The sequence below is a fragment of the Halichoerus grypus genome, chromosome 3 (genome assembly GCF_964656455.1).
Source record: "Halichoerus grypus chromosome 3, mHalGry1.hap1.1, whole genome shotgun sequence".
In the NCBI taxonomy this organism is placed as follows: Eukaryota; Metazoa; Chordata; class Mammalia; order Carnivora; family Phocidae; genus Halichoerus; species Halichoerus grypus.
The window spans coordinates 80,694,071-80,709,632 of NC_135714.1; the positions used below are offsets into that span (position 1 = coordinate 80,694,071).

At 33.0% G+C, this 15,562-nt stretch overlaps 1 protein-coding gene across 1 annotated transcript in view; it reads right to left on the bottom strand.

Annotated features, from left to right (window-relative positions):
* Positions 1–815: 815 nt before the first annotated feature.
* EIF4E (eukaryotic translation initiation factor 4E) overlaps positions 816–15,562 on the bottom strand; it is a 42,806-nt gene continuing 28,059 nt past the window's right edge. Inside the window, exons 3-7 of the mRNA XM_036106580.2 lie at positions 9,114–9,209; positions 6,336–6,399; positions 5,519–5,632; positions 4,068–4,207; positions 816–1,920 (exon numbers count right to left, since the gene is read on the bottom strand). Of these exons, the coding sequence (XP_035962473.1) occupies positions 1,806–1,920; positions 4,068–4,207; positions 5,519–5,632; positions 6,336–6,399; positions 9,114–9,209 (529 nt within the window). The 3' untranslated portion in view covers positions 816–1,805. The remainder of the gene's footprint in view (positions 1,921–4,067; positions 4,208–5,518; positions 5,633–6,335; positions 6,400–9,113; positions 9,210–15,562) is intronic.

Below are 15,562 nucleotides of genomic sequence, written 5' to 3' on the forward strand. Positions count from 1 at the left end.
GCCTGTGGCACCCTTTAAACGGTTTTAAAATTCTTCAATGAAATCAATACTATTAATTTCATGTTTACTTTATATAGGATTTTTGTCAAACTTATCAGTCTTTAAATTAATTCATAATCACCATTTAAAGACAAATTTTCCTCTTATCTAATGATTTTCATTCTATCTATAAGTCCAGCTTACCCTTTTGTCTATAATAGCCATATTTCATTTTCTCTCATCTGAAACACACAATTATTATGTACAAAGTTTTTCACATGTGCTTTCAAATGCCTACAAAGAGTAGATCAAGTTTTCAAATTTACATAAAACCATACTATACCAATTTACCAATATAAATATGTCTTCATACCTATTTATTCCATTCTATTTAGACAGTAACACTAACAAATTCTTAATGAATATGCCCCCACCACCTGAACTCTTTCCCTATGCTATCATGTTGACACTTACAAAAGAACATCTCAATTCAGCAACCAAGTTTTACAACTACCATTCCTACCAATCAAATGGTAACGCACCAAGATAACAACTCTCTGGAGTTTTACCACATTAAGAGTACATTATTTACCTAAGACCGAAGGACTGTGCCTTCCTGTATAAAAAACAAAGATAGCCACATCAATTTAATTCCATATATATGGTGCTACCTATTCAATTTATTAAAATTTGTAATAAACATAATAATCAAACTAGTGCTCCAAACTTATGCTGTTCATGTGGAAGACACTACAAGAAGACACAATAGAGACTGCCTGGCAATAAGAGGTACAAATTCCTTCTATAGAGATGGAGAAATAAAAGGACAAATCTAGTTGTCTAAAAGACAATTCACTGTACACATTTTATTTACAGTTTTGTACACTGTCTTATTAATATGAATGGGACCGCTTTTCTACTTGAGCCATTTTTTAACCAAAGCAAAATAACCTAAGTAATACAAAGTGTTAAAATACAGCATAAAGATACAAAAACAGACATACTAATTCTAATTAGGAATGTAATTATGATGTTACATTTTTTATAATCCACAATTATGTTTAGGAAATCACACAAACATAGATCACTGATTTGAATGAAATGCATAAATTTGTAGCAAAGCTTTGTAGTTACAAAAAAACAAAAATATTACCAAAGAATGCACAAAATTAATGTTTATTCCACCTTTGTGTCATATTCCTGGATCCTTCACCAATGTTACATGAGGAAAAAAACAAAAGCAAAACAAATGAAAAACTGAAATCAGAATCACTAATGTTATCAAGTAGGGAAACAAATAAATTAAAATCTAGCAGCCATCAGCAAGAGTACAGCAAAGACAATGCTGTAAAAGGAAACAAAGAAAATTGCTAGAAAACTGTATGCTTCATACTCTTCCAAACCAGCAAAATATGCTCCTGCATACAATGGAACATAAACAGAATTTTTTTCCTGTAAGGTATAGAAATGCAAGTTCTTTTTTGAATATTGTGGATGGGTAAGATGTGTTTGTAATGGTAATTCTACTAAGCTATTACAGAGTGGGCCAGGAACACATTTATGGATTCTGGGGATGATGTGTACTGTAATTCTTTGATTGGGATAGTGGACACTCTAGCCAAAATTAAAAAAAAAAAAAAAAAAAAAAACCATGAACACAGAAGTACAAGACAAAGGCGAATGAGACTTCTCTTATATCTTAGCAACATTTAGATGGAAATCAAATTTAAATGCAGTCCACTCTGCTTTTGAAGAGGCTTTGGTTCAGCTCCCAAATCTCGATTGCTTGACGCAGTCTCCTATGAGAATACTCAGAAGGTGTCTTCTTAAACAACAAACCTATTTTTAGTGGTGGAGCCGCTCTTAGTAGCTGTGTCTGCATGGGACTGATAACCAATCACTATCTTTGGAGGAAGTCCTAACCTTTCCTTGTATACCCTCCTAGAAGAAGAAAAAGAAAAACAGTAGCCATTAATTTTTATTCACACACACCAAATTTGATATTACTTTACATTAAAAACAAAGTCCAGAGAGTGAAACAGGAAATTGTACACCCTTTTCCTTTTAGCAAAATTTACTCTTCATTTTTCACAACAATCTCAGTTAATCACTTAACCAATATTTAGACTCTACTATGCTTTCAGGTACTGTGTAATTACTAATAAATCAATAATAAGCAAAGCATGGACAGTCCCTGGGTGTTTAGAGTATTTGATTATTTATAAACAAATAATCACAAATACATATACTGGAGCTGTATCACATGCATTAACTCATTTATACAAAATTAATTGTCTACATGTCTACTTTAATTTTCTGATACAAAATGCTACAATTATATTTTACATATAAATCATAATAAATATTGTCTATTACTGCAAATTATTTACTGTAATTATTACTTTATATTTTCAGAGTAATTTAGAACATACATGATTTCTGCTTTATATACTAGCTCTGCAACCTAATTTTCAAATAACATTTGACTCTATTTTAAGAACAAACTATGATGACTGCCAAAGTGGGTAAGTACAGGGGCTGTGATATTGTATAACAAGGATGACCTAATCTTGTCTGTGAAATCAGAGAAATCTCCCCTTTAAAAGTCATGAGGTTAAAAGTAAAATGCTGAGAGAAAGAAGCACATCTGAAGGCTGGGGAACAAAATAAGGCTGTGTGGCTACAGCTCATAAGGAAAAGGAGTATGAGCAAAAAGGATGACAAAGTAAAATTGGGGACAGATCATAGCATCACAGGTAAAGTAGGAATCCAGACATTTATTCTCAAGAAAAAATAGCAACACTTCAAAAATAAACACCAAAATAAAGAGATATACATTTATACATATTGGAGCTAAATTCTCCAATATGATACCAGGACAGTTTTATCCATACTCCACCTTCCAGAAGATTCTACTACCTTCCTTCAAATAGTTTCTAAAAATAATTTTATGATAACTAAAACAACTATTATCAGATTTATATTATGATACAATGTATTCCCTTCCATTATACTTAACCATTAAAAATGCCAGAAAGCCAGAGCACTGAGCCATGTAACTTGGAAGGGTTAAAAAAAAAAAGAAAGAAACCCTCCCTTGAAAAACTGAAGTCAAATATTTCACAAAGATTTCAATCATTTTTAATACTGACACAAATACAAGATTTTCAGAGGAAAGAAATTCACACTTATTTTTAAACTGTTTTCAAATATGAAATCCCCACAACTAATAAGTTTTGATGCTGACAGAAAGATTAGAATACGACCACAAATCAACAGTCAACTTTTCTTTTAGAGAAAACCTCTGTAGCATGAAACCTGGAGAATCTCCATACCTTTTAGTCCAGAAAGGACTAAAGGGGAATTCATAATGTTTGAAAAAAATCACAAAGGGCAAACCAAACATTTTGTTACCGATAAGCAATACTTAATTTTAACACAAAATTTAAAGTCAAATTTTACTAATTTAAATGTAATAAAAAGAAAATCCCAGTTAACAATGACCAATGTATGGGGTGGGAGGGGGGCGGGAATGATAGGCAATTTTTGCAAGGAGTAATATTCACACACACAAAAATTTAAAAACATACACATGTGGGTTTTAAAAATATGTACAGAACTAAGACACATGTCACTGAAAATTTTATGTACAGTGTACACACATGTGCACAGAATACATATATACTATTTGCCAACACTCATTGAATTACTAAGAGTATTATAATATTAATGTTATGATTTTAAAGTAGAAAAAAGACCATATTGTCATATGATAAATGAATAAAATGCTACATGCCAAAATAGAGTGCTCTGGTGATTATATACTCCATTGTGAGGAAAAAGAAATTTTTTTTTTTTTTTTTTTTAAGGAAAAAGAAATTTTACAGAAATTAAAAAAAAAAAAGAAAATGAAAACCAACAGAACAGTTAAGGATTATAAGTTTTCATGAAAACATTACAAGGAAAATAATGATCTACAAATCCAAGTATTTTTAAAGCTATAAATAACAGTACTTCTGCTTTTAGTTATCTTAATATTTTATTTTATCTTAATATTTTAAAGGAAGTATACAAACAGCAAAACTTACCCTATATGTGTAACAGCCTCTCTGTTTTCACATTCAGTAGTCCATATTGCTATCTTATCACCTTTAGTTCTAACATTAACAACAGCTCCACATACATCATCACTGTAGTCATCAAAAGATTCTCCAATAAGGCACAGCAGCTTTAAAAAAAAAAAAAATCAATCCCAAATTACATGAAATAAATTATACACTGCTTATCGAACTACAAATGTCTCTTATATTTGTATATATACAAAACTGAAACAGTTTTTAAATCAAAAGTTGACTTTTTGAATGTCTAAATTATATTTATGTATATAGTTCTTTGTCCTGACTTTTTAAAAATTCATTTGTTTCTTTGCTATCAAGAACATTAACAGTTGTTTTAGCTTTTTTAGCAAATGGGGCAATTGATGTCAGGGCAAATATAAAAGGCAAATCATCTTAATATTCATCTGTTCTGCTGCTGCTTCTACTTGCCAGCAAACAAATATTAATGGAATAACTGAATAGTTGCTCATGCTGCCTCTTGTTCTTGCTGTTTTTCATGAACACAATTTTTCTTTATTGTGGCAAATACACATAAATTTTACCCATTTTGACCATTAAAAAAATTATTTTTGAGTATAGACAACACATGCCATTAAATCACTTTAACCATTTTTAAGGGTATGGTTCAGTGGCATTAAGTATATTGACAACATTGTATAACTATCACAACCATCCATCTCCAGAACTTTTGTCATCTTACAAAACTGAAATAACTTTTTAAAGTGGAATTCTAAAATGTATTTACTGATAACCTCCCCCAAAGCAAAATTAAGTCTCTTCGTTTAAAAACAAAAAAACAAAAAAAAACAAAAAAACCCCAAACAACATTCATTCAAATACTAACTGCTTAACTTAGTAAGTGCTAACTATAAATGAGACACTGTGACAAGTGCTAAGAATCCAAAAGAGACTATTATCCCTACTTCTGATAGCTTGGGGTTTAGAACTTCTCACTAGAGAAAATGACAGTTACCTCATATTTAATATAGGTTTTATAAAGCCAAAAGTTCCAGGTTATATCACAATACATAAGGTAAATAATATCAAGCTACAATTTCATTGTTTGCTTCACTGATCTAAAAAATTTAGTATACAAAGTAACACTCTAAGAGGGCTGTAAAAACTTACATCACACAAAACGCGAGGTCCTGTAATTTTTAAGTTAATGAAATGACCGGGATGAGCTCTCTCATGGAAGATGAGAGTCAACTGCCAATCACTTTTTATCTGATTTGTACTATGGTATGGGGTTTCACTGTACCAGTATGTAAAATATAGGGTATTCACATGATAGAACAAAATTGCTGGCTTAGATTTTATAGGGTGGGCATCCTTATCTCTTGAATTAAGTAACCGATGTAGAATGTAATCCAAATTAAGTTTTAGTATTCCAAAACTGCTTTATAATTTTAAAACCTTACTGTCTCTAGCCAAAAGCGATCCAGGTCACTTCGTCTCTGCTGCTTGTTCAATGTAATTAGCCATCGTCCTCCTCGTTTGTTTTTCTCATCTTCCCACATAGGCTCAATACCATCCTACAAGGTTAGTAGATAATAATATTAGACAAAATTGTTACTTTAATTGGGGAGATCACTAGAAAGAGGAAGCAACAACTCTATCAACTTCTTATTTTATTCTCCATAAAGCTGTTATTGATGTAGTGGGGAAAAAAGCAGGCAGGACTTAAAGCCAGAGGCATGGGACTGCAGAATTAGAGTCCTGACAGATATTTATTAGCTATCAAACCTTGGGTTTCCTTTAATTTGAGGTTCTTAAACACTGAGAAACGGATACCCTTGAGAAGCTACATACATTTTGATATCTAGAAAATATATGCAAAAATTATGCAATTTTAGAGTTAATGAATGCCCCACCCCCTACCACTTGACAAACCGATTTATAAATATACATATCCCAAAGACCAATGCATCCCAGGTTAAGAATTCCTGACACACTCTAGACCTCAGTCTACTCAAATGTATAAGAGAGACTGGACTGGATGATCAAAGCTCTCTTCAAAAATCAATCACAGTGTGTGCCCATAGAGTAAGACTCTCAATTTCAATTATTTATACCAATAGGGTAAAATTTGTTTATGCTAAAGCCCAGTAAAACTAATTTAATTATTCTCCAAACCTCAGAGCATTAACTATTCCTAAGTTTCTGACAAGATTTCTTAATGTGTAACTGAACGGTCCAGTCTTATAATAAATATATGAAATCACCAGTTAAGCATACCTTAAAAAGTGAGTAGTCACAGCCCGGCATTAAATTACTAGACAACTGGATGTGGTTGTACAGACTAGGTAAAAGAAAAGGACAATTATAAACATAGAATATGTAATGCAGAGTTTAGGTACTTACATATATATTTAGAGAATATGATAAAAATAAAAAGATAAAAGTTCATGTTTACTTGTTTGTCTACTGAGTCAATTTCTGTAAGAGACCAAACAGGTATCTTAATAATGGTCAGTTCAAGAATCAGCATTTGATAGGATTTTTAAGAAAGTATTTTTAATGATTTTATTCTGACAAAAGTATATTTTGATATATTAGTTAACTCAGTGCATACATATGTATATATAAGAAACTGATAATAGGAGGTATGAGGCGGCTTTAAGTACATGAAAGAATTCATGAGGCTAATGAGCAGTTTTAAACACACAAAAAAACAAATCAAGGGAAAGTCAGGACTGCATGACTAAAAGACAACACTAATATCCTTGAAGGCATCCTAGAACAGACCAATGGGTCTCAAATACTGCAGTCATTACTAGTCAGTCAGCATAGCAATCATTTGGAAAGCCTTGGAAAAAACAAACCAGCAAGCAAACAAAAACCACCCCAGGCCCTACTCCTTGTGATTTCAATCCCTTTATAGATAGGGTGGAACCCTGGAATCTGTATTTCTAAACTTTCCCCCAAATATCAATGTAACAGAATAACACTTGGGATGACTTAGATATTCACTAGCCTGAAGGTAGAAGGCTAAATCATTTGATCTCCTAAAGTTTCTTCTTGCAAAATTATTATAAAATTGGCAACAGAGTAAGAATGCTTTGCCTGTCTCCAATATTAGTTGCAGAAACAGATCTTTACTACATCTGTAGACCATAGCCAATGCTATTATCCTTAGTCAGATTCTCTTGATGCTATTTTAACCCAGTCTAGAAATATTTCAAGTAGAGTTTTAAGAAAGATTCTGGAATCCTCTGGATCACATTCCACAGGATGACATACAAATCCAATTTAGGGGAAGGTAGCCTAAGGCTGAATAAGATCTGTAGAGTTACTCAATGGTCACTCTTTCCAAACTACATTATCACTGGCAGCTTCCACTAGGCAACAAAAGAGGCCTGGATAGTAACAGTAACTATAGAATTAGCACTACCACTTTATGAAATTCACGGACAGGGTGGAAATGCTTTCTTCAATTGCATTCAAGGTAGAAATAACCAATGCTTCTTTATGCTGTCTCCTTTCTCCTTCATGATGCTCTAAGGTCTATTAAGCTTATAGTAATGAGAATTTGTAATGACACATTTAAACAGAATCAGAGCACTACAGACAAGACTGGATAAATCCCAAAGGGCTCAAAAGCTGTTTACTACTAAATCTGCCAGGAAAAAAGAAATTAAGAAATGCTTAGGTATTTAGAGAAAGCTACAGAATTCCTGCATATGTCTAAGTGTAAAAGTCCACTATGCAACGACATTGCTTACACATAACTAAAGTATGGGGCCATGTTCTGATTAGAGGCCCACTTAGAAACCCAATTATGTAAACTGGTGAAAAGCCAAACAAACCAGATAAATGCAGATCTGGTTCAGTGGGGGAAATGGTTCAAGACTCTTGCTCTTCCTCCTCCATAGGAGACTGGAGACTTTTTGGTTTAGAGGACTCAAACAAATACAAAGAAGAAAATCACTTGATGTTTTGATGAAGGGCAAAACAGAGCAACACTAGTCTAACTAGACAAATAAGCCTATGAATTACTGGGGATTTAAATACAGTTACATTACTTTAAAAAAAGATAATGATTTCAGTATAAAGTGACCACTCTTAAAGTGCACAGCTTAAAATTTAAGAGTTTTCTCTAATTATTCTATGCTTTTTTGTTTTCCATGATTCAAATGCATACTAAATGCCTATTACGGACAAAGCACTGCAAAGATACAGAAGAATACTGTTTCTGCCCTGGAAGAAGTATACATATATGAATCTTCTGACAATCTGTTCTTTTGTGTGGGCAAAATAAACTCAGGGGTTATGTTAATACATAAGAGTTGCATCACTGATTCAACATATATAGGATCCAAAAATATACTAGATGTACAAATTAGAATTTTTAGGTAACTGCTAATTAATTTACACCTCTTAAAAATGTTTTAACAAGTTTTATCTTTGAAATGAAAATTATTTTTCAAATAAATTACATATTAACTTTTTTTTTGAGAATCACTACTACAAAACGTCTTGAAAACAGTTTTGACCCCCAAATCTTAACTTTTTGCTAAATCTGAAACAAAATCTCAAAGAGTATCTTTAAGTTGATCAACTACCATCACAGATACTTGGACAAACCTTTCAGCCTTTGAAAAATCTCAGAATCCCTATCACAGGAAATCCCAGGTGTTACACCAAAAAGAATTTGCACAAATGGGAACCTAACAAAGCTCTGGAGTATTAGGCAAATGTATCTAGGCAACCAAGAAAAGGGATAGATTCCAACAAATTGTCAAAAGTTCTAGAAGCAAGAAAGGACTCTCAAGGGAAGGATCTCTTAGGACAAGGAATATAGAATATACACAGGGCTAAAGGATGACAAGACTGAAGCTTTCTAAATGATGAGATATAATCAATTCAAACAGTTGTGAGGAGACGGACAAACAAAAAGGTAGGTCTATAGATGCACATTTATTAGTTGTTCACCTTAGCCTTCATTTTGTGAATGTGACTCAAAATGAAAAATTACACAATTAATAAAACAAACATCCTAAAATGGTTACTTACGCCCAAAAGTCTTCAACAGTATCAAACTTAGAGATCAGCCGAAGGTTTGCTTGCCAAGTTTTGCTTTTATCATTTTTAAAAAACCAGAGTGCCCATCTAAAAGTAAAAAGTCAGTGTCAAACATGGTAGTTTTTAATTTACATTCCTAGCAGCATTCTTCACAATAGCCAAAGGGAGGAAGCAGCCCACCTCCTCACTGACAGATGAATAGATAAATAAAATGTGGTTTAAACATACAGTGGAATATGTGTCAGACTTAAAAAAGAAAGTCTGAGGATGAACCTTAAGGACATTATGTTAAGTGAAATAAGCCAATCAAAAAAGACAGTATGAATCTACTTGTATGAAGTATCTAAAGTAATCAAATTCATAGAGACAGAAAGTAAAATGGCAGGGGCTAGAAGGAAAGGGAATGGACAACTGTTTAATGGATACAGAGTTTCAGTTTTGCAAGATGAAAAGAGTTCTGGAGACTGGTTGCACAACAGTATGGATGTACTTAACACTACTGAACCGTACTTAAAAAATGGCTAAGATGGTGAATTTTATGTTATGGTGTATTTTACCACAATTAAAAATTTATTTTATTTTAAAAATAATTTTAAATGGTAGGTACTATTACAGTGGAAAATAATGAGTAGTTTTCGCTCTTTTATTTAGAAAGTATGTATTTTGTACCTATTTCCTAACAGATTCTCTGCTATACTTTAGAGAGCCATTGAGGCTCATCCCCCAGAGTAATTCACAGATGTAGTAGACAATTACAGTGTGGTAAGTGCTATGATAGAGATAATCAAGCAGTTACTTAAGAAAAACAGCAGAAGCACTTAACCAGAAAAGAAAGCAGGGAGCAAGAAAGCTGAATTTTCAGAGAAATGAAAAGGTATTAGCCAAGAGTGGAAAATGAGAGACTCCTAAAAAAGGGGGAACAACTATGAAATGCAATTCTCTGTTTACTCAAGCACACAAATGGGAAAATAACAAAATAAAGAGATTCACTGGGGAATGCTATCACAGATATGTTCTGAAAAAAAAAAAAGAAAGAAATTATGTATACTAGTTTCTACACATCTATATATAACTGTTAAAAAAAAGTTTTATTCTAATACCTGGAAGATAAACTCATGTCACATCAAAGCTACACTTAAATATCCCAAGATAACATCTTTATTACAATTCTATTATCTGAATTACGATACCAAAGGTAACTCAAAAGGGAAATTTCATTTTCTCATTTAAAATAATGTTGTCTGAAGACAGGTTTCCAAACACATATATACATTTCATAACTCCATGATTAATGCTTGGATAATCTGACATAAAAATAAGATGCATTTCAACATCCACTTGATAATGTGAATTTGCCAAGCCACTATCAAGGACAAAAAAGAAAAAAGCAAAGGCATAGAAATTATTAAACACACATGTAATAAGGTCAAGTACTATACTCTGGTTTTCCAAAATTAATTAAACCTTTCCTCAAAAAGTTAAAAATAGAACTACCATATCATCCAGCAATTCCACTTCTGGGTATTTATCTGAAGAAAATGAAAACACTAACTCAAATACATATATATGCACCACCCTCATGTTCATGCAGCATTATTTACAATAGCCAAGATGTGGAAACAACCTCAGTGCCCATCAATGAATGAATGGATAAAGAAAATGTTGTATGTACACAATGGAATATTATTCACCCACAAAAAAAAGAGGAAGAAATCTGTCATTTGAGACATTGGATGGACCTTGAGGGCATATGCTAACTGACAAAGACAGACAAATACCATATGTTCTCATTTATATGGGGAATCTTAAAACAAAAAACAAACTAAAAAACCAAGGTCATAAACACAGAAAACAGAGTGGTGGCTGCCAGAGGTAGGGGCTGGGTGAAAAGGGGTGAAGAGGGTCAAAAGGTACAAACTTCCAGTTATAAAATAAATAAGTCATTAACTATATACAACATGGTGACTACAGTTAATAACAATGTATTATATATATGAAAGTTGCTAAGAGAGTAAATCTTAAAAGTTCTCATTACAAGGAAAAAAAAACTTTATAACTACATATGGTGACAGATATTAAGTACACTTACTATAGTGATCATTTCACAATATACACAAATACTGAGTCATGATTTACACCTGAAACTAACGTTATATGTCAATTATACCTCCCAATTAAAAATGATAATAAAATTGTTTTTCTTTTTATTTTTTACTGCATCCAGCTACTGAACATATAAAAATTTATCCTAAGAAAATAATTAGATGATTAGGCAAAAATTTTGTACAGGAATGTTCTTAATGTTGGAAAATTTGGAAACATCTTATGTGCTTTCAACAAGGGATCATTTAAATCCAGTTATCAAAATGTGGTTTGCAAATGCTTAGGGGACTCCAGGACCCTTTCAGGAGCTCTGATAAGAACTATTTTCATAATAATCCTAAGACATTATTTTATTTTTCACTGTGTTGACATTTGTACTAATGGTGCAAAAGCAATGGTGGGATAAATCTCCTGGTGTCTTAGCAAGTTCCATACAATGGGACCAAATTGTACTAGCAGTCATTGTACCCTTTACCTTCACCACCTCTCACAGTAACAACATCAGTTGCAGTTAAGAATGCCACTGATGAAGCAATAATTATTGGTTTCATTAAATTTCAATCTATGTACATCTTTTTCATATTCTGCAAAAAATCAAAAACAACAAAGAAAACATTTCTGCATACCAAAGTACAATCAATGCTTAACGAATTGAACTGTGACATGAACTAGCCACTTTTTTCATAGAACTCCATTTTAACCATGACTGATAGATAAACCAGGTTATTGCTTGAAAATAAGGAGAGTAAGCCTGATGCTTGTAATGTGAGCTTTCAGGAGAAAATCAGAATTTTGGAAAGCCTGCATGTGCCACTGAGACAAACTTACTAAAACTTAAAGACATTTCTGATGAGTTTAGTAGTGATATTCATGAATGTTACGGTTTTCATACTGTATCATTAATGAGAAGTATCAATATCCAGAAGATCTGCATAACTCACTGAACCAGTGTTTTCCAAATGACCACTGGTGTGGCAAAATCATGCATGGGTAAAAGATCCATGCCAAATGCAAGACAGGCCAATAGATATTAATGTAACAGAGAAGGAAAGGTTCTTGGATATGGTTGCAGATTCTACATTGCAGCTGACCTATAAAAAACCTATTACCAAAGGAGAGTATCTATAATTAACTTACAAGGCTATTAAAAAATCCTCCTTTTCCAACCATGTACTTGTATGAGGTCATATATTCTTATACTTCCTATGAAACAACTTATCTCCTTCACAGACTGAATGCAAAAGCAGCTATGAAATACATACCACTAACTTCTGTTAAGTCAGGCACTTAAAGAGATTTATAAAAATGCAAAAATGCTATTCTTCCCACTATATTTTTGAATATTTTTTCATAAAAAATATTTATGTTAACATGCAATGGATTTTCTAAAGGAATATATAATTTTACATTTTCTCAGGTTTATATACTAAATGGAAATAGATAAAAATCTACATAACCAAAGCTCTGTGGGGTCCTCAATAAAAAGGTCATGAGACCAAAAATTTGAGAACTGCTGACTTAAATAAAATATACACCAATAAAATAGACCACTATGCAGTTATTAAATAGAATAATTATGTGGATAAAGTTATTCCTAAGATGGACATGAAACCCAGAAGCCATGGAGAAAAGGTGGTACTGGACTACATAAAAATCAAAAACCTGGAAATAAAAAAAAAAATCAAAATCCTGTAGAAAAAAAACCATGTAATTCCACAGACAAAGTTAAAAGACAAATGATTTGGCTAATTCACTTTCAACCTAATGTCATACATGGATAAGTTAGCATCCTTAATTACAATGCTTGGAAATAAAGTTTTTTTTTTTAAAGATTTATTTATTTTAGAAAGATGGGGGCGAAGATCTCAAGCAGACTCCCCACTGAGCACAGACCCAAGGCAGGGCTTGCTCTCACAACCCTGAGATCATGACCCGAGTCAAAATCAGAAGAGGGACACTTAACCAACTGAGCCACCCAGGCACCCTGGAAATAAAAGAATACCTGCCCCCCACCCCTAGACAAAATAACTGAGCGGACTGTCCACAGATAAAAACAAAAATGTTCAATATATATAAAACAGCTTTGCAACATCAATAAAAGAAATACAAATTTAGGGACGCCTGGGTGGCTCAGTTAAGTGCCTGCCTTCGGCTCAGGTCATGATCCCAGGGTCCTGGAATCAAGTCCCACATCAGGTTCCCTGCTCAGCAGGTAGCCTGCTTCTCCCTTCCCCTGCTTGTGCGCTCGCTCACTGTCTCTCTCTCTCGGACAAATAAATAAATAAAATCTTTTAAAAACAAAGCAAATTTAAAATGAGAAGACATTTTTTTTTTTTTAATAAATCAGACTAGGACCAACCAACTGGCAAAAATGTAGAAACCAGGAACTCTCAAACTGCTAAGAGCCTAAGCTGATAAAGGAGGATAATTTAGCAATTAAGGTTGTTAAAGCATAGTCTTTCACCTAAGAAATCTGAAATTTTGGGCCTCCTGGGTGGCTCAGTTAGTTAAGTATCTGCCTTTGGCTTGGGTCATGATCTCAGGGTCCTGGGATCAAGCCCTACATCAGGCTCCCTGCTCAGGGGGGAACCTGCTTCTCCCTCTCCCTCTGCTCCTCCCCATCACTCTCTCTCTCTCAAATAAATAAATAAAATCTTTCTAAAAATGTGAAATTTTATCTTATAAATATATTCACACAAGTGCACAAAAACATACAGGAATGCATACAACACTGTAAAAAGGAAACAAAAAAGTCTATATACCCATTAATACAAGCCTGACAAAATACATGACTATTCATTTAATACAAAGCACCAGTTTAAAACAACGAGGCAAATCTGAACAAACAAAAATGTCAACAGTATTATCACCTGTATTTAAAAAAAAGATAGATATGCACATTGAAAAGCTATGGAATACTACAAACCAAATTTAACACTGACTACTCCAGGGAGCGAAGAAAAGTAAAATGGAGAAGAGAATATGTGAGGAAAACAGAAGTTTTACTTTATATACTTGTACCCTGATGATTTATTCTTTCTTATAATTATTATATATTTTTTAACAATGCATAATTATACATATTTACAAAAAGTAAATAATGAGGAAACTACCAAGATCTGAACATAAAACATCTTAGAATATTTTTCTAAATGATATTATTATTGAAGTAGAATTCACAGAGAAATTGAAATTCTCAGAGACTTCATTTCAGTTTATCTACTAATGACATTTTCCAAGCTCTTCTCAAATTTTATTCAAGCTGTGAGGGATATATGCCTTGATTACTTCTCCCAACAATCAATAACAACAATACCAAAAATTGGGTTCACAGACAAAAGGCACACAGTTAGCTTTTTGTAAGATAACACTAAAAATGTGGGAAAAAAAAAAATAGGGGCACCTGGGTGGCTCAGTTGGTTGAGCTTCCAACTTTTAGTGGGGAGTATGCTTGAGATTCTCTCCCTCTGCCCCTTCCCCTGCTGTGCATGCATGCACAGTCTCTCTCTAAAATCAATAAATCTTAAAAAAAAAAAAAAAAGATTAAAAAATACCTTAAGGGTTTTGGTGCTATTCTTATGTTGAATTATATGAAATTGCCACTGATCAATCGTTCAACTTTGGTACAATGCTTTCCTGAGGAAGGATTTTACCCTTTATGGACTATTTGACCTTTGATGGCTCACTCATTAGCTGACAATCCCCACTGTGTAGAGAATTAATTTCTTCCTCACTACAGGATATGCTGAACCACAGTTCTCTTATGAAAAAACTACATAAAAAATGTTTGGACTTTTATTTCAGTAAGTCTACCATGAAGAAATTATAAAAAATATTCAGGCCATAAAGGGAAAATGTATTTTTTGGGTAAGTGAAACTATAGGTATACCTCAGAGATACTGCAGATGCAGTTCTAAACCACCATACTAAAAGCAAGTTTACAAAAAAGTAAGTCAGACTATTGAAGTTTTTGGTTTCCCAATACACATAAAAGTTATGTTTATACTATACTGTACTTTAGTAAGGGTGCAACATCGTTGTCTAAAAAACTAATATATGTACCTTAATTTAAAAATACATTATTGCTAAAAACCATCATCTAAGCTTTTAGTGAGTCATAATCCTTTTGCTGGTGGAAGGTCCTGTTTTGATGATGCTGGCTGCTAACTGATCAGGGGGTGGTTACTGAAGGATGGGATAGCTGTGGTAAGACAGACAACAGTGAAGTTTGCCACATTAATTGACTCTTCCTTTCACAAACGACTTATCTGCAGCACGTCATGCTGTTTGGATATTTTATCTGCAAAACTTCTTTCAAAATTGGAGTCAATCCTCTC